The sequence below is a fragment of the Carassius carassius genome, chromosome 33, assembly GCF_963082965.1.
Source record: "Carassius carassius chromosome 33, fCarCar2.1, whole genome shotgun sequence".
NCBI lineage: Eukaryota > Metazoa > Chordata > Actinopteri > Cypriniformes > Cyprinidae > Carassius > Carassius carassius.
This window is the reverse complement of record NC_081787.1, coordinates 11,748,497-11,767,496: the sequence shown is the minus strand read 5'-3', so window position 1 is coordinate 11,767,496 and position 19,000 is coordinate 11,748,497. Positions and strand designations below refer to the sequence as shown.

Here is a 19,000-nt window from a genome sequence, read left to right as displayed (position 1 = left end):
GCATGCATGGCGTGGCACATTTACGTCTTTTGTTATAGCGTCATCTAGTGGTGATGAACTGGATATAGTCGAAGAAGGCTGAACTCCCAACCCTCTAGAAAACAAAGATTTAGATTTTGGTCTTTGCATATTACTGTCACTTTGAATGTTTTAGTATAGATGTTTTAAATCTAAGCCCCCGATTAACTAGTTGGAAAATGTTAAACTCTGTAAGCCTTACATTTATTTCACTTATAGATAATTATAAGCTAATTTGAAAAAGCCCCTTTATACTTGAATAAAATACATATTCCCAAGTGTTTAAGATTAAGCAACATGTTCCAATCACAGAACAATATTTTTCTGCTATTTGTATTTTATGAAACTGAATACCTTAATTTCCATTTTCATGTTAAATTTAGCTTTCCCAGACTGGATCCCCAGTCCTCTATCCTGGGATCAGGACTTCCTGTCGGGAAAGACTCCACAGTATCATCACTGTTCAGTTCTCAAACAAACGTTACCAACTCACACTCCAATCCACGACCGCAACTTCTCCTCCAGCAGTCTCCATCGAAAAGTCCCGTCCCGCGGGGAAAACAAAAGCTGAAATGTCCCCTCCGTCCGCACGGCTTCAAACCAAACCCGTGATAACGTGTCTGAAGACGTTTCTGATCTCGTACAGTCTGATTTTCTGGGTGAGCTAGTTTGTTTTCATCAGATCTGCCGTTAGCTGAAGGCGGCTATCAGCTCGGCTAACTCACTCACTCTAAACAATGGGCTAATACAACGACTAGATTTAACTCAGTTTAATCCTTGTTTCGATTTTTAACTAGCCATGTTTTCTTTATACAACATAAGCTGCATTTACGATACTTTATTTAGGTGTTTGTGTATCTTTTGATTTGCAGAAGACTTACAAAAAAAGATTTACATAAGTTAGATCCTCTCGATTACCTTTTGTTGTTATCGGCTTGCTTAAGGATGCGTCGAATAATTTAGGATTTTCCCTTCATTTTAAATAAATAAATTATATATATATATATATATATATATATATATATATATACATACAGAAAGTATGAAGTAGAACATTAATCTCATGATATAGGTTAAGATTTGTTTCAGACTCTATGAAGTACGAAACTTTGCAGCCTTGTGTAACGTTACTTTGGAAAGAATAACAAACTTTTTTGATCGCTGTTTAAATATATTGATCTGTAACTTACAGAGATTCAATAAGGGAACTGATCTATAAACAGTTAATCAAATGTGGCCTAAATGGGTACAAAGTCCAGTGCGACACTTTTATCTCGACTATTTATTGATATTCACTGTGATTTTCAGCAGACAGGGGACAGATGGTCATGTTTATAAAGTGGATAGTCCAAGACACACTCAGTTGCTTATGATCAAAATGATAACTCTCATTTATTTACCCTTCACCAAATATTAAATGGGCTTGTCACTACTCCAAATATAAATTGTACAAAACCTAACAGGTTTCAAAGTCATCAGTATCATAACATAACCTAAATCTAAAGTCTACTATAACTATATCCATCTTCATCCACATACTGTACTAACTTTATGATATATATACTATTGTAAATCTCAACATGAGTAGTGGCACAAAATGTGAACTGAATTTTCTTCCAGTTGCAATCTGCTAAATGAGGTATACTAAGAAATTAAAAAACATTAACATCATACTTTTCTGTAAAGCCACTTTAAAAAATGTACAGTCGTGGCCAAAAGTTTTGAGAATTACATAAATATTGGAAATTGGAAAAGTTTCTGCTTAAGTTTTTATAATAGCAATTTGCATATACTCCAGAATGTTATGAAGAGTGATCAGATGAATTGCTTAGTCCTTCTTTGCCATGAAAATTAACTTAATCCCCCCAAAAACCTTTCCACTGCATTTCATTGCTGTCATTAAAGGACCTGCTGAGATCATTTCAGTAATCGTCTTGTTAACTCAGGTGAGAATGTTGATGAGCACAAGGCTGGAGATCATTATGTCAGGCTGATTGGGTTAGAATGGCAGACTTGACATGTTAAAAGGGGGGTGATGCTTGAAATCATTGTTCTTCCATTGTTAACCATGGTGACCTGCAAAGAAACGTGTGCAGCCATCATTGCATTGCATAAAAATGGCTTCACAGGCAAGGATATTGTGGCTACTAAGATTGCACCCAAATCAACAATTTATAGGATCATCAAGAACTTCAAGGAAAGAGGTTCAATTCTTGTAAAGAAGGCTTCAAGGCGTCCAAGAAAGTCCAGCAAGCGCCAGGATCATCTCCTAAAGAGGATTCAGCTGCGGGATCAGAGTGCCACCAGTGCAGAGCTTGCTCAGGAATGGCAGCAGGCAGGTGTGAGCGCATCTGCACGCACAGTGAGGTGAAGACTTTTGGAAGATGGCCTGGTGTCAAGAAGGGTAGCAAAGAAGCCACTTCTCTCCAAAAAAACATCAGGGACAGATTGATCTTCTGCAGAAAGTATAGTGAATGGACTGCTGAGGACTGGGGCAAAGTCATATTCTCCAATGAAGCCCCTTTCCGATTGTTTGGGGCATCTGGAAAAAGGCTTGTCCGGAGAAGAAAAGGTGAGCGCTACCATCAGTCCTGTGTCATGCCAACAGTAAAGCATCCTGACACCATTCATGTGTGGGGTTGCTTCTCATCCAAGGCAGTGGGCTCACTCACAATTCTGCCCAAAAACACAGCCATGAATAAAGATTTTATTTGATAAAACAGTTTGGTGAAGAACAATGCATTTTCCAGCACGCTGGAGCACCGTAGCATAAGGCAAAAGTGATAACTAAGTGGCTCGGGGACCAGAATGTTGAAATTTTGGGTCCATGGCCTGGAAACTCCCCAGATCTTAATCCCATTGAGAACTTGTGGTCTATCCTCAAGAGGCGGGTGGACAAACAAAAACCCACTAATTCTGACAAACTCCAAGAAGTGATTATGAAATAATCAGTTGCTATCAGTCAGGATTTGGCCCAGAAGTTGGTTGAGAGCATGCCCAGTCGAATTGCAGAGGTCCTGAAAAAGAAGGGCCAACACTGCAAATACTGACTCTTTGCATAAATGTCATGTAATTGTTGATAAAAGCCTTTAAAACGTATGAAGTGCTTGTAATTATATTTCAGTACATCACAGAAACAACTGAAACAACGATCTAAAAGCAGTTTAGCAGCAAACTTTTTGAAAACTAATATTTATGTAATTCTCAAAACTTTTGGCCACGACTGTATATTTGTGAAAAGCGCTATACAAAGTGACTTGACTTGGTTTTATTTGACCAATTTTTTAAATAGGTCTAGGCTTATATTTGCTCACAACAGCTGTCTGGGATCTTGAGCATTCCCAGATGCCCTGTTTTTATGTAATGCTCTAAACGGTCTGAGTTTTGAAGCTGAAGTGTACAACCCGGATTCCGGAAAAGTTGGGACATTTTTTAAAATTTAATAAAATGAAAACTAAAGGAATTTCAAATCACATGAGCCAATATTTTATTCACAATAGAACATAGATAACGTAGCAAATGTTTAAACTGAGAAATTTTACACTTTTATCCACTTAATTAGCTCATTTAAAATTTAATGCCTGCTACAGGTCTCAAAAAAGTTAGCACGGGGGCAACAAATGGCTAAAAAAGCAAGCAGTTTTGAAAAGATTCAGCTGGGAGAACATCTAGTGATTAATTAAGTTAATTGATATCAGGTCTGTAACATGATTAGCTATAAAAGCTTTGTCTTAGAGAAGCAGAGTCTCTCAGAAGTAAAGATGGGCAGAGGCTCTCCAATCTGTGAAAGACTGCGTAAAAAAATTGTGGAAAACTTTAAAAACAATGTTCCTCAACGTCAAATTGCAAAGGCTTTGCAAATCTCATCATCTACAGTGCATAACATCATCAAAAGATTCAGAGAAACTGGAGAAATCTCTGTGCGTAAGGGACAAGGCCGGAGACCTTTATTGGATGCCCGTGGTCTTCGGGCTCTCAGACGACACTGCATCACTCATCGGCATGATTGTGTCAATGACATTACTAAATGGGCCCAGGAATACTTTCAGAAACCACTGTCGGTAAACACAATCCGCCGTGCCATCAGCAGATGCCAACTAAAGCTCTATCATGCAAAAAGGAGGCCATATGTGAACATGGTCCAGAAGCGCCGTCGTGTCCTGTGGGCCAAGGCTCATTTAAAATGGACTATTTCAAAGTGGAATAGTGTTTTATGGTCAGACGAGTCCAAATTTGACATTTTTGTTGGAAATCACGGACGCCGTGTCCTCCGGGCTACAGAGGAGGGAGACCTTCCAGCATGTTATCAGCGTTCAGTTCAAAAGCCAGCATCTCTGATGGTATGGGGGTGCATAAGTGCATACGGTATGGGCAGCTTACATGTTTTGGAAGGCTCTGTGAATGCTGAAAGGTATATAAAGGTTTTAGAGCAACATATGCTTCCCTCCAAACAACGTCTATTTCAGGGAAGGCCTTGTTTATTTCAGCAGGACAATGCAAAACCACATACTGCAGCTATAACAACAGCATGGCTTCGTCGTAGAAGAGTCCGGGTGCTAACCTGGCCTGCAGTCCAGATCTTTCACCTATAGAGAACATTTGTTTTCATTTTATTAAAATTTAAAAAACGTCCCAACTTTTCCGGAATTCGGGTTGTAATTACAAGGTTTCCAAGGGTAGCATTAAAGGGATAGTTCACCCAAAAATAAAAATTATGTCATTAATAACTCACCCTCATGTCGTTCCAAACCCGTGAGACCTCCGTTCATCTTTGGAACACAGTTTAAGATATTTTAGATTTAGTCCGAGAGCTCTCAGTCCCTCCATTGAAACTGTGTGCATGGTATACTGTCCATGTCCAGAAAGGTAAGAAAAACATCATCAAAGTAGTCCATGTGCCATCAGAGGGTCTGTTAGAATATTATATAAGTATTGAAAATACATTTTGGTCCAAAAATAGCAAAAACTTTATTCAGCACTGTCTTCTCTTCCGGGTCTGTTGTGATATTTCAAAACTGCAGTGTAGTGATATCCGTTTCGCGAACGAATCATTCGATGTAACCGGATCTTCTTGAACCAGTTCACCAAATCGAACTGAATCGTTTTAAACAGTTCATGTCTCCAATAAGCATTAATCCACAAATGACTTAAGCCTTTAACTTTTTTTAATGTGACTGAAACTCCCTCTGAGTTAAAATAAACCAATATCCCGGAGTAATTCATTTACTCAAACAGTACACTGACTGAACTGCTGTGAAGAGAGAACTGAAGATGAACATCGAGCCGAGCCAGATAACGAACAACAGACTGACTCGTTCTCGAGTCAAGAACCGTTTCTGTCGGACGCGTCCGATTCGAGAACCGAGGAGCTGATGATACTGCGCATGTGTGATTCAGCGTGAAGCAGACTGACACACAGAGCGTCTGAACCAAACTGATTCTTTTGGTGATTGATTCTGAACTGATTCTGTGCTAATGTTATGAGCCAAGGTAAACAGAAGGCTTGAATCGAGGGCAATCATCGCCAATGATGCCATTACGTTGAGCGCAAAAGAACCGGTGAACCGTTTTGTTCAACCGGTTTATTGAATCGAACTGTCCAAAAGAACTACTGGTGATCCGAAAACCGATGCAACCGGATCCTGATTCGTGAAAGAGTAAATCTTTCGTTCATTATCTGGCTCGGCTTAACAGTGTTGTTCAATACAATCTTGTAATTTCTTGGTTTTGATGTTTTATTTGAGCCAATTATTATTGCCTCATTGTTAGTTTATACATAAATATTCATACTAAAGCCTGTTTTTCACTTAGGTCTTTTTGTGTTACTAAAAAAAAAAAAAAAAAATAGGATTACGCAGTTGTCAAAATAATTACAAAAAGAATCATTAGTTACAGCCCTAGATTAGTTAAAATATTTCTAAATATAACTGCATTGTTTTACTTTTTGTAATAAAAAGACAAACATTTTATTGAAAACTTCTTAAAAACAGTATTAAAATATTGTCACATTCTAGTGAACCAAGTATCTGTACTTTGTCTCATCTCATTAGCTAAGTGTATTGTCACACCCCTAGTGTCAATAAGCGATGATATAGCTCATAATTTTCCAAGTGTATGATACAGCTTTCATTCTGCAGGTCAATCATATATTCATGAAAAAGAAAATCAGTTTGAATAAAGAAAGCAATAACTTTGCCATAGTATCTTTTCAAATGTTAAAGTTGTGACAGTCATTGCATGCTTTGCATGTGCTGCCCCGCCCCTGGAAAAAAGTTCAGGCTCAGGATTTTTTTTTTGCTTTAACCCCTGGGAATGGGGATGAGCAACAAGTCGCAGTACAATAATCTCTCAGGCCAATCCAAAAACAATTATCGAATACGTCTTTTCTTGTAGTTCACAGGAGTGATCTTGTTGGCTGTTGGAGTATGGGGAAAGGTTAATTTGGAGTTCGACCTCCTCCTGAGTTCAGACAAGGGCACCAATGCACCATATGTCCTCATTGGGACCGGAGCCATCATCATCATCTTCGGGTTGTTCGGTTGCTTCGCGACCTGCCGTGGAAGTCCATGGATGCTGAAGCTGGTCAGTTCTAGAGATGTCACACGATTTCAAAACAGTAGTAAAACTCATTAATGTGGGAGTATTTACAGCACATTCTATAAATCCAGTCAACTTTGGGTGTTTTTTTCTTTTTTATGTATCTATATTACACAAAACTGACGTATCATAAAAGTTGCATTTGATGTCCCCTTAAAACAATTGTATTTTCAGACTTTGACCCTTCCACAAACGTAAGAAAAACATCTTTAATATATGAGAAAGTTTATTAATAACTTTCAGAACAACAATTGGTTTTCATGCCTTATTATGTACCCTATTTGCTGAATTTTCATTATGTTATGTTTGTTTTTAAGCCTTATTTCTTCCCCCCTCCCTTGTAGTATGCTATGTTCCTGGTGCTAGTTTTCTTAGCTGAACTAGTGGCAGGTATATCCGGCTTTATTTTCAGACATGAGGTAATTATTTTTTTCTTTTCTTTTTTTACATACAATATTTCATATACTATCTGCTCTGCTGTTTAAGCCACAATTCACTCTGTTTTTTTTTTTTTTCAGATTAAAGCAGTGCTTCAAGGTGCCTATAATAAAGCTGAATCAGTCTACAGTGGTAAGGAAAATGAAGATCTGGACAGAATCCAGAGAACAGTAAGCATGGATTTGTGTCATTGGGAGCTGTACAAAACATCATGATTACATTAAACATCACTTAACTGCTTAAATGTTATTTTGAGGAATGAAATTTATTTGGTCATTTTTAGCTGCAGTGCTGTGGAGAGAAGAACTACACCAGCTGGGCAAACACGGAGTACTTCAAACGCGAGGGCATCCCTAATAGCTGCTGTAACATGACTGCTGGTGGAAACTGCACTTCTGCAGAACTTAAAGATCTTAACACGGCTGCTTCAGTGGTATATCAACAGGTAAGAACTTTGCTGCTTCTGAACACTCCAAAATCAATAAAATCACTTATTTCGGAATTTTGGAGAGAAAAAAACCTTCTCTTGTAGGGCTGTTTCTCCCTGATGACTACAACGTTGGAGGCCAATCTTGGAATTATTGCTGGAATTTCTTTTGGAATTGCATTCTTCCAGGTACTCATCAAGTCCAGTTAGTATTTTTTAATGAGTCTAGTCTGTAATACATCTAATAATATCTTTTTTTTTTCATTCAATTTTTCATCAGCTCATTGGGATATTCTTGGCATGTTGTCTGTCTCGCTATATCACCAATAACCAATATGAGATGGTGTAGTGATCCGCAGGTATATTTTCTTCTGTTCTATTAGAAATGGCACAGTTTTGTGTTGTTTTATTTCATGTCATTTAATGAGTATGTTGAGTAGGTTTTCATTTAAAGGTTCTTCTGTCTGATTACAGGGTATCAACTGGAGATCATAGATGGCTGAACCGGACGAAAGGGAAAATATTTAGTTTCAGTGTTTTGTATGTGCGCCTTAGCTAAACATTTCATTTTAGAGAATTTCTGACTGCTTTTTAAAGAACATTTCTTGCTGGTAACTACATTGAAGGGAAGGAACCCATTCCAAAAGGATACGTTCATTTAGAATTTGTTTTGAGTGTAAATATAATAGTGCTTACAGAAGTTTGTAGAAAGTGCATGTGTTTTAGCCAGTTACACCAGGAACATTCAGTCAGTTATGCAGTTAACAGTGTACTGCACACCTTGACATTTGTTTAGCTGGACTTTACCAGTGCTAAAACTTTGCATCTAGTAAAAACAGTAGTAAAATTTCAACATTTGCCAAAAAGATTTTTTTTTTTTTTTGAGAATGGCTTGACAATAATTTGAGACATTTAAGATGTTATCCACTCAACATGTTACATAGGGAGTCCTGTTTGTCACCAGCAGTTCATTTTCAATAACTATTATAATACATGCATTTTCGTGTGCATTTGGATTGCTTCTGTGAAAATTATGTGGTTATTTGCAATTTCTCTGCAGTCTTTATTTATGTAGCAGCTATAGTGTTAATTGTAAGGTTGTTGAATGTCATGGCGGTGATGTGCTGAAGAGAAAATTTGTAATGGCTCTTTAAGTTTGTCTACAAAATGTGAAATCTTTTGAGGCCCAGGTTAATCAGGTAACGATATTTAACATAAACATACAAAGCTACAAATATCAACGATATCTATACAGGGGTAGAGCAGTATTTAATGACATACTTGCATTTGTAAGTAAAATAAGGTGATGTATAATCCATATTACTTTTAATATGGTAATTCTTTTCTCACTTCACTCCAGCATAATCATATTAATTTTTGTCGGAAGATAAACCACCCTCTGAGTTTTGTCAGCATATGGGTTTACTTTTTGGGGCATACACACATCTATATGTTTGTTGGTCAACAAACTGTCAACAGCCTGTTCTTTTTGTTCAAACTCTAAAATGCATAAGAAAAAATAAACTCCTTTTATACGAGCTTAAGCTTCAGACTTAGAACCACTAGATGGCGCTAAAAACCAATGAAGAGCGTGGACTCTAAACTACGGTCTGGACTCTAAAAGAGGTCCACAAAGGCGAAGTGTGCCGTTTAATATAAAGAAATGTAGGTAACGTTACTATCTTTAATATTAAAAAATCTGAATTACTGTCCTAAAAGGTTTCAAATAAAGCGAGATGCAGATCGATTAATGTATGACAATGAATGACCATAGAGGGAAAATAGTTTTTTTGTCGTACATATCACTATTTCTTTAATCGCTACCAGTAAGAGCTTATATTTAAGTAAAATACGTTAAGAGTGTGTGTGGGGGGGGGTGTCATAATTTGACCACTCACATGTGAAGAGATAATATTTTGAAAAAGATACGGACAGAGATTAATGCAGATGAAATGCTGAATCTTGATTGGTCCGAAGGCCTATCAATCATTTGCAGCTCGGTACACCATTGGGTATGACGCTTCCCCGCCTGACGTCAAAGGTATAAGCCTGTCGGTCCTCGCCTGATGCCACAGAAGAAAGGAACTTTCTTCTCGGTTGGAGCAGTATAAAATTTTGGCAACTTTGTCAATACTTTAGATTTTCTCTTTGGGTTATTCCAGTCCACTAAACGGTTTCATCCAGGTTAGTCGTTTGGTTCTTAATTTTTTTTTAGATTTATTGCGTTATCATTGCACATTGACAGAGGCCTGTCTTGTGTAAACGTGCCACGATAGGATCTTTACTGTTAAGTTCTGCAGTAACGTAGTTTAATATCTGAGCGTCATGTGCACTAGATTAATTTTGACTTAAACATCGTTTAATGTTGTTTTGTTATTAATGATGCTTTAAAGAGACCGTGCAATGTGTTAATCTATATATTAGCGACGCAAGAAACCAAAAAATATTATCATTCTAAATGATAACAACGATGACGTGCGAGTAAAATCGTTCTTTTTAGATTCAGTTGAACCGTTTAAAAACTGGACCGCGCTGAATCTGAGCGGCTCTAGGGTGAACTCGTTGAACCGAGAAATCGCGGTGTTGGCTTGATTTACATGGCGGTTTATTAAAACGCGTAACTGATTATTTAGTGTTTAAAAGAAGAATGCAAATACAATTTCGGTTGGAGTCGGATCATGGCTGCAGCAACCGAATTACGACACGTGACCCTGCAATAAAACCCTTAGACATAACGTTACCGATGGCTTTTTTAAATGGCTCACTTGGTTTGTCGCATTCGTCTATTTATAAAGGTTCTATCTGCTCTTAGTGCAAGAGATTTAAGTCTAAGACCTTTTTTGCTTCGGTATTTAATGTACCCTTTAATTTCAGCTTTTGCCATGATGCAGCTCAGCAACGAAACACCGTGCAACAAGCACTCGCTGCTCAACGTCATGAACCGGTTCATTGCAGCTGCCAACAACATGGACGAGACCATCATGGTGCCAAACTTACTGCGGGACGTGCCTCTGGAGGACAGAGGCAGCCAAGCCTCTGTTAGTCACAATAACAATGAGCCGTCTTTCCCCATTAAACGGAGGGACATGTACGAGCACTACCTGCTGCTTAAGTCCATCAAGAATGACATGGAGTGGGGCCTGCTGAAGAGGGAGATGGGCGGCAGCTTTCTGGAGATGACCGTGAAGCATGAAGAGCTGCAGGTGAATGAAGGAGCTGCAGAGGAAGGCTCTGACCTGGAGGGCCAGTTCCACTACCACCTCCATGGACTGTTTGCCATTCTGTCCAAGTTGACAGTCCAAGCTGACGATCTCACAAATCGTTACAAGAGAGAAATTGGTGGAGGTAGCCTGTTGAGATAAGATTGATTGGTTTAGAGTAATATGGACTATTTTTGAACTGTTGGACTGGGAAGTGAATGGATAGCAGTGGTCTTAAAGGGCTTTAGACTCCTCTCTGCCATCAAAAAAGGGTTTCTTGCCCAAATCTGTTGTCCCGTGGCCTGTTCTGGTGGTATCCAGTACTTTCAGAAAGTTTCCTTTTAGACCTTAAAGGGCTATGAGAGTAATGAGGTTTTTATACTGACCATTTCAGCAGCATACATCAATTCCAGTTTAGGCTTTAGTTTTGGGTTTTGTTTTAAATCTCTATGCCAGGACCGAAAGCCCTTGACATTTTCATTTAAAGCAGTAGAAGAATGTGAATGCTGGTAATTCAGTTCTTTCTATTACCCAGCCAATGCGTTTTGAGGGGATTTTTATGTATTAATGCTGCTCTTGTGCACATGTCCATGTTAAATGGTGTGCCTTCTGTTTTCATTTCCCACTTGTGCTGTTCTCAAGTATGTATGCTTGTTATGCGTCGTATTTGTTTGTACTGGGTCCATATGAGTCTGTATGCCACTTGTATTTTGTTTTTCTGGTTTGTCATAAAAGATTTCAAATTTTATATCCTACTGTAATAATATAGTGACTTAATAAATGAAGCATTAACTTTAAACTGTCTCTGTGTATTCTTTCTCCTGAGCATTGCCTTGCGCTTCCTCTCCTCTCAAGTGCAATAAGATGCCATTTACTTGAGGGCTGGGTCAAATCTATAATCCTAAAAGGAGCTAGAGCGTATCTCCTAATCTAGTTTCCTAAGGGCTGTCCTCTTGCACTGCGTGAGGAATGTGTGTCTTACAAAGGCAGGTTTGAGCTTGACTATTCATTAGGTGTTCTCCTGTTTGCAGTGACTTAAAGGATGGTCCACCTGAAAAACAAACTTGTCATTTCTAAATCTGTATGACTTCTGCAGCACAGTGACCTCTTTAGAGTATGTAAAAAAAAAAAAAACTCCATGACTATTTATTTAAAAAAAAAAAAAACAACCTGTTCCCTAACCCTGTTCTCAATTGGACATTTTTTTTTTTGTGTTACATTCTTGTTTTTACCTGGAACACCATACAGGTTTAGAATGACATGATGGCAGAATTCAGAAATTTTGTAAAACCTACTTTGTAGAATGCTGGTAACCAAACATTTTCTGTTCCCACTGACCTGCATTAAAAGGACAATGTACAATTGAAGTAAACTGTGTGGTAACCAACGTTCTTTACAATATCATCTTTTGTGTTCTGTGGAATAAAGAAAATCAGGTTTGGAGTGTCATGAGTGAATTGTATTTTTTGGATTGAATAGGCTATACCTTTTACTCTCCTTAAACTGTATAAGCAGTGGCTGAAACTGGTGTTTTAAATGCAGGCAGTACCATATGACAGTTCTTATCAAATATATCTGTTAAAAAAATGTATTAGACCCATAAAAAGTGTCTGGTTAAGATTATCGGTTCATGACTTTTTGATCTAATTAGGAAAGTATATCTGATCCTTTAAGACTTGATGTTCAGTTCTAAAGCACTGTGAGTGTTTGAAAAACTTCAATATAAACAGAATTCCTTCTGTCACAAAAGATGAAGTGTTTAGAGGAAATTATTTTCTTAATTTTTGCATTTCCCCAACAGATCTTGCATGCATTTTACACTCCCATCTTAATTCAGTGTGACGACTTATGGATCATGTTTAAAGTAGAAACCCATTTACCATTCCAAACCAAAGTGTTTCTCATATTATGTTCACTGAACTGTAAACAATACAACTCCTTAACCGTTCAAGCTGCAATTGTGGAAACACCCAGCCTTTGAAGTAATGTGGGTGGGTGGACACAAAGAATAGGAAGAAGCAAAGCAAACATGAAAATCACAATAGTACCAATCAAAATGTCTGCTTTGGCTACAGAGGGGCATTATGGTATATCAGACCAATGCAGTCCAACCATCTGTCCATTCAAGTGAAATAGGTCAGAGTGATGCATGCAAACTGTGCCAGGCGGTCAAAGGAGCAAATCTGCATGATATATAAACCAGCAACTAAATGAGGGATTTGCAGCTGACCTAAAATGTCATTTTAAAGCTTCAACCGAAATGTAGCATGAATAAAACATTAAAAGCAAGCCAGTTAGTTGTTTCACCCAGAAAGCATCTTCACAGGATCCACATGCATGTATACAAGAGAATCTTAAGATTATGATGCATTGGAAAATGTTATCAGTAGGTTAAGCTATATCTTATTGTGTCTCTGTTCCTCTGTAATCCAGTGCAACCATGACAGACTGGCATAAGGATAAAAAACTTCATAAATCATAAAGGGACTCATAAAAGCGTAAATCAGTTTCAAAATGTTTGGCTGGATCAGCCATGGTGCATTGAGTGACTACGTGATCAGGCAATCTAGACTTGGCCGTGCACATCCAGTCTGCTAGATGATATCAGCTGCCCTTTACGTGCTCCCGTACATCTTGGCACCCACAAGAGAACTTTCTAAACAAATGCAATACTGGCATATAGTCGTGTGAGACGTGGCAGAATGTTTCGTGCACTCTGACAGTCAGACTTCAGATTCAGATCAGATTCATCAGTCTTCATGCTCAAAATAATAATAAAAAAAAGTTATTTTCTTAAGATGAATGCCAGTCAAGAAATAAAGTTGTTACGTAAGTCTTTCATAAAATCTGCTCATTTACCTGAACCATACGATTCACAAGGTGAAACAGGCTTTCAAACTCTACAAAAGAGACATTTAAAAATAAAGCGATTCACCAGAATGAATAAAACTTTCCAGAGAGATCTGCTTTAGGAAGATACGATTATTTGGGATTGAACCAGACTTGGTGCTATACTGGATATGAAGAAAGAGAGAGAATGATTTATGTTGAACCGATTCAGTGAAATAAAGCAGACATGTAACTGGCACACATAAGAAAGGGAGCCATAATAGTCAACTGATTCATAAAAATGCATCAAACAATTCAGTGCTTCCTATGAGAGAGATGGTTGTTAAGAACAAACCAGTCCACTAAAACGAATTCAATTTGGGATTATATATGAATTAGACTATCATTTATGATTAATTGATTTAATGGAATGAATCAGACTTGTAAGTGGTACACATAGGAGAGAGGGCTGTTTGCGGTAAACTGATTCACTAGAATGAATCAAACACTTTAGCAGTTCATATGAGAGAAAGGACTGTTCAGGATTAACCAGTTACCTATAATGAATCGGACTTGGATTAATCGATTTAATGGTATGAATCACAAATGAAAAAAGTGAAAAACTATTTAGTAAGTAGTGTTGCTACACTGCTACTTAATGTTATGGTCCTAGGTAATTTAATAATGCATTTTGGCATAATGTTGGCTGGCAGACAGCTGTTAGTGATGCTATGGTGAGATGATCAGCTGGTCTGGGTAAGGAGATGCTCACCCCACTCAGCCTCACAATACTAGGCCTTGTATTGTATAATGAGAGTGCCTGTGTGATGCATCAGAGAATTACCAATCTGTCTCTGTACGACCTCTCCGTGCTAGAGGCCGAGCTTTCACACCACCCTCTGGGCAAAAATGTCAAGCAATTGATATGTCTCATGGTTGTTTTTCATTGTGATGTTTAGATGCATGATACCAGCTTGTGTGGCAATTTCCCCTGCGTCTGCAAGTAAGATGCCCTTGAAAGAGTAACAGAGAAATGATTGCATGAAACTGCAATAAAGCAATAGTTCCTAAACAATTGTTCCTTTTTATCATGCCTTATTTCTTAAGAGGTCAGAGTAAAATTAGAGTTTGTAGAGAAACTCATAGTTTGTAGAGAATTCAATATTTTTTTTACTCTAAGGAGAAACATGAGGTCTTCCATGTTTTTCCCCCTATTTTATATGTAAATTTTATATATAATTTATTAAATTGACTTTATGGAGAAATCACACTTATTTAAGACACTTTTAACTAATTCAGATGCTTATTTAATGACCTTCAGACTGCTGATGTAAGGTCACAATGTTTGTCTCTACTGATATCAAGCTCAACAAACTATCAGCGAAGAATAAGCGCTTAGTGACCCTGAAAAGATCTAATGTTGACATTGTATTGAATACAAGCTGTCTTATCACGAAACGTTTGCTCTCTTTGTACTGCACTGCAACACTGCAAGTTAAAGACTGTATGTGAGAAACACTACACATGCTGTCGTCTTCCAGCGGAGTCAGAGAAGGCAGAGAATTCATCCTGTCCTGCAGCTCTTGCTATACATGATCAGCTCACGCAGACTATATACGATAAGTGCATGACGTGTAGCTGTAAGAGTGTTCAGGGCAGCTGAGGTTACATAAGCCATAGGCGTGGTGCTCAGATGGAACATTGAAACCTGTGTTGCCTTGGTTCCCTCCACCCCTACAGCTGATAATACATGCACTGGATGTTTGCCATTACCCAGAATAATTAGTATAGTTTCTCTGTTAAAATACTTCCCCATTCACTGGAATATACTGTGCACTTTTCCCCTCATGATTATTCCTCCATTTAGTCTGTTAGCAATTTGACAGACATGTTATTTTTATATTTGCACAAAATATCCAAGAATTAATATCTTCCCGGCCTGTTGTCCTCATCGATTAAAGAATGGTCTGTCCAGAGTGTCCTCAGAAAGAGTCCGGCTGACTCCTTCACGTGATTTAATGTCAATGTCAATGTCACCTTTATTTATATAGCGCTTTAAACAAAATACATTGCGTCAAAGCAACTGAACAACATTCATTAGGAAAACAGTGTCAATAATGCAAAAAAGATAGTTAAAGGCAGTTCATCATTGGATTCAGTTATGTCATCTCTGTTCAGTTAAATAGTGTCTGTGCATTTATTTGCAATCAAGTCAACGATATCGCTGTAGATTAAGTGTCCCCAACTAAGCAAGCCAGAGGCGACAGCGGCAAGGAACCGAAACTCCATCGGTGACAGAATGGAGAAAAAAACCTTGGGAGAAACCAGGCTCAGTTGGGGGGCCAGTTCTCCTCTGACCAGACGAAACCAGTAGTTCAATTCCAGGCTGCAGCAAAGTCAGATTGTGCAGAAGAATCATCTGTTTCCTGTGGTCTTGTCCTGGTGCTCCTCTGAGACAAGGTCTTTACAGGGGATCTGTATCTGGGGCTCTAGTTGTGCTGGTCTCCACTGTCTTTCAGGGATGTAGAGGTCCTTTCTAGGTGCTGATCCAGCATCTGGTCTGGATACGTACTGGATCCGGGTGACTGCAGTGACCCTCTGATCTGGACACAGACTGGATCTGGTGGCCACGGTGACCTCGGAACAAGAGAGAAACAGACAAATATTAGCGTAGATGCCATTCTTCTAATGATGTAGCAAGTACATAGGGTGTTATGGGAAGTGTTTCCGGTTCCGGTTTACCTAATTAATGCAGCCTAAAAATCCTTTTACGGATTTGGATAATAAAAGCATATTAGTATGTTATGTGTATGCCAGGTTAAAGAGATGGGTCTTTAATCTAGATTTAAACTGCAAGAGTGTGTCTGCCTCCCGAACAATGTTAGGTAGGTTATTCCAGAGTTTGGGCGCCAAATAGGAAAAGGATCTGCCGCCTGCAGTTGATTTTGATATTCTAGGTATTATCAAATTGCCTGAGTTTTGAGAACGTAGCGGACGTAGAGGATTATAATGTGAAAGGAGCTCATTCAAATACTGAGGTGCTAAACCATTCAGGGCTTTATAAGTAATAAGCAATATTTTAAAATATATGCGATGCTTGATAGGGAGCCAGTGCAGTGTTGACAGGACCGGGCTAATATGGTCATACTTCCTGGTTCTAGTAAGAACTCTTGCTGCTGAATTTTGGACTAGCTGTAGTTTGTTTACTAAGCGTGCAGAACAACCACCCAATAAAGCATTACAATAATCTAACCTTGAGGTCATAAATGCATGGATTAACATTTCTGCATTTGACATTGAGAGCATAGGCCGTAACTTAGATATATTTTTGAGATGGAAAAATGCAGTTTTACAAATGCTAGAAACGTGGCTTTCTAAGGAAAGATTGCGATCAAATAGCACACCTAGGTTCCTAACTGATGACGAAGAATTGACAGAGCAACCATCAAGTCTTAGACAGTGTTCTAGTTTATTACAAGCAGAGTTTTTAGGTCCTATAATTAACACCTCTGGTTTTTCAGAATTTAGCAGTAAGAAATTACTCGTCATCCAGTTTTTTATATCGACTATGCAATCCATTAGTTTTTCAAATTGGTGTGTTTCACCGGGCTGCGAAGAAATATAGAGCTGAGTATCATCAGCATAACAGTGAAAGCTAACACCATGTTTCTTGATGATATCTCCCAAGGGTAACATATAAAGCGTGAAGAGTAGCGGCCCTAGTACTGAGCCTTGAGGTACTCCATACTGCACTTGTGATCGATAGGATACATCTTCATCCACTGCTACGAACTGATGGCGGTCATATAAGTACGATTTAAACCATGCTAATGCACTTCCACTGATGCCAACAAAGTGTTCAAGTCTATGCAAAAGAATGTTGTGGTCAATTGTGTCAAACGCAGCACTAAGATCCAATAAAACTAATAGAGAGATACACCCACGATCAGATGATAAGAGCAGATCATTTGTAACTCTAAGGAGAGCAGTCTCAGTACTATGATACGGTCTAAATCCTGACTGGAAATCCTCACATATACCATTTTTCTCTAAGAAGGAATATAATTGTGTGGATACCACCTTTTCTAGTATCTTGGACAGAAAAGGGAGATTCGAGATTGGTCTATAATTAACTAGTTCTTTGGGGTCAAGTTGTGGTTTTTTGATGAGAGGCTTAATAACAGCCAGTTTGAAGGTTTTGGGGACATATCCTAATGACAATGAGGAATTAATAATAGTCAGAAGAGGATCTATGACTTCTGGAAGCACCTCTTTTAGGAGCTTAGATGGTATAGGGTCTAACATACATGTTGTTGGTTTAGATGATTTAACAAGTTTATACAATTCTTCCTCTCCTATAGTAGAGAATGAGTGGAACTGTTCCTCAGGGGGTCTATAGTGCACTGTCTGATGTGATACTGTAGCTGACGGCTGAATGGTTGCAATTTTATCTCTAATAGTATCGATTTTAGAAGTAAAGTAGTTCATAAAGTCATTACTGCTGTGGTGTTGGGAAATGTCAACACTTGTTGAGGCTTTATTTTTCGTTAATTTAGCCACTGTATTGAATAAATACCTGGGGTTATGTTTGTTTTCTTCTAAAAGAGAAGAAAAGTAATCGGATCTAGCAGTTTTTAATGCTTTTCTGTAGGATATGTTACTTTCCCGCCAAGCAATACGAAATACCTCTAGTTTTGTTTTCCTCCAGCTGCGCTCCAATTTTCTGGCTGCTCTATTTAGGGTGCGAGTATGCTCATTATACCATGGTGTCAAGCCTTCCTTAAGCGTAAAGGAGCAACTTTATTTAAAGTGCTAGAAAAGAGAGAGTCCATAGTTTCTGTTACATCATCAAGTTGTTCTGAGGTTTTGGATATGCTAAGGAATTTGGATACATCAGGAAGATAACTTAAAAAGCAGTCTTTTGTGTTAGAAATGATGGTTCTTCCATACTTGTAACAAGAAGTAGAATTTACAATTTTGGCTATATGAATTTTGCAAAGAACTAAATAATGATCTGAGATATCATCACTTGGCTGAATAATTTCAACACCATCAACATCAATTCCATGTGACAGTATTAAATCTAGAGTATGATTTCGACAATGAGTAGGTCCTGAAACGTGTTGTCTAACACCAATAGAGTTCAGAATGTCTATAAATGCTGATCCCAATGCATCGTTTTCATTATCAACATGGATATTAAAATCACCAACTATTAAAACTTTATCTGCAGCCAGAACTAACTCGGATGTAAAATCACCAAACTCTTTAATAAAGTCTAATTTAATCTAATTTGAAGGAGAGGAGTGAGTCAATGCGAGTCATTGGGTAGACTGTCAGGCATGTCATACTGCTGCATAATGCATGAAACATTTTAATTCAGGGATTCAGCTGTTAATAATTGAACTCAAGCACTGAAATTATACCACTTTAAAATGATAGTTTTGGAAAAAATCTGGTTTAGGGGCTTTTTTTTTTTTTTTTTTTATGA

At 38.1% G+C, this 19,000-nt stretch overlaps 3 protein-coding genes across 3 annotated transcripts in view; 2 read left to right on the top strand and 1 right to left on the bottom strand.

Moving 5' to 3' along the window:
- The window catches only part of LOC132113738 (neuronal acetylcholine receptor subunit beta-2-like), a 28,784-nt gene extending 27,793 nt beyond the window's left edge, over positions 1 to 991 (bottom strand). Inside the window, exons 1-2 of the mRNA XM_059521703.1 lie at positions 937 to 991; positions 25 to 94 (exon numbers count right to left, since the gene is read on the bottom strand). The gene's annotated coding sequence lies outside the window, so the exon portion shown is untranslated. The remainder of the gene's footprint in view (positions 1 to 24; positions 95 to 936) is intronic.
- Positions 459 to 8,886, top strand: tspan7 (tetraspanin 7). Its single transcript, XM_059521704.1, has 8 exons — positions 459 to 677; positions 6,412 to 6,600; positions 6,960 to 7,034; positions 7,134 to 7,223; positions 7,337 to 7,498; positions 7,586 to 7,669; positions 7,761 to 7,839; positions 7,955 to 8,886. Exons 1-7 carry the CDS (start codon positions 591 to 593, stop codon positions 7,827 to 7,829), a joined length of 756 nt encoding a protein of 251 aa, XP_059377687.1. The 5' UTR covers positions 459 to 590; the 3' UTR covers positions 7,830 to 7,839; positions 7,955 to 8,886.
- Positions 8,887 to 9,510: 624 nt separating this feature from the next.
- LOC132113736 (mid1-interacting protein 1-like) lies at positions 9,511 to 11,478 on the top strand. Its single transcript, XM_059521694.1, has 2 exons — positions 9,511 to 9,664; positions 10,355 to 11,478. Exon 2 carries the CDS (start codon positions 10,363 to 10,365, stop codon positions 10,840 to 10,842), a length of 480 nt encoding a protein of 159 aa, XP_059377677.1. The 5' UTR covers positions 9,511 to 9,664; positions 10,355 to 10,362; the 3' UTR covers positions 10,843 to 11,478.
- Positions 11,479 to 19,000: the final 7,522 nt, after the last annotated feature.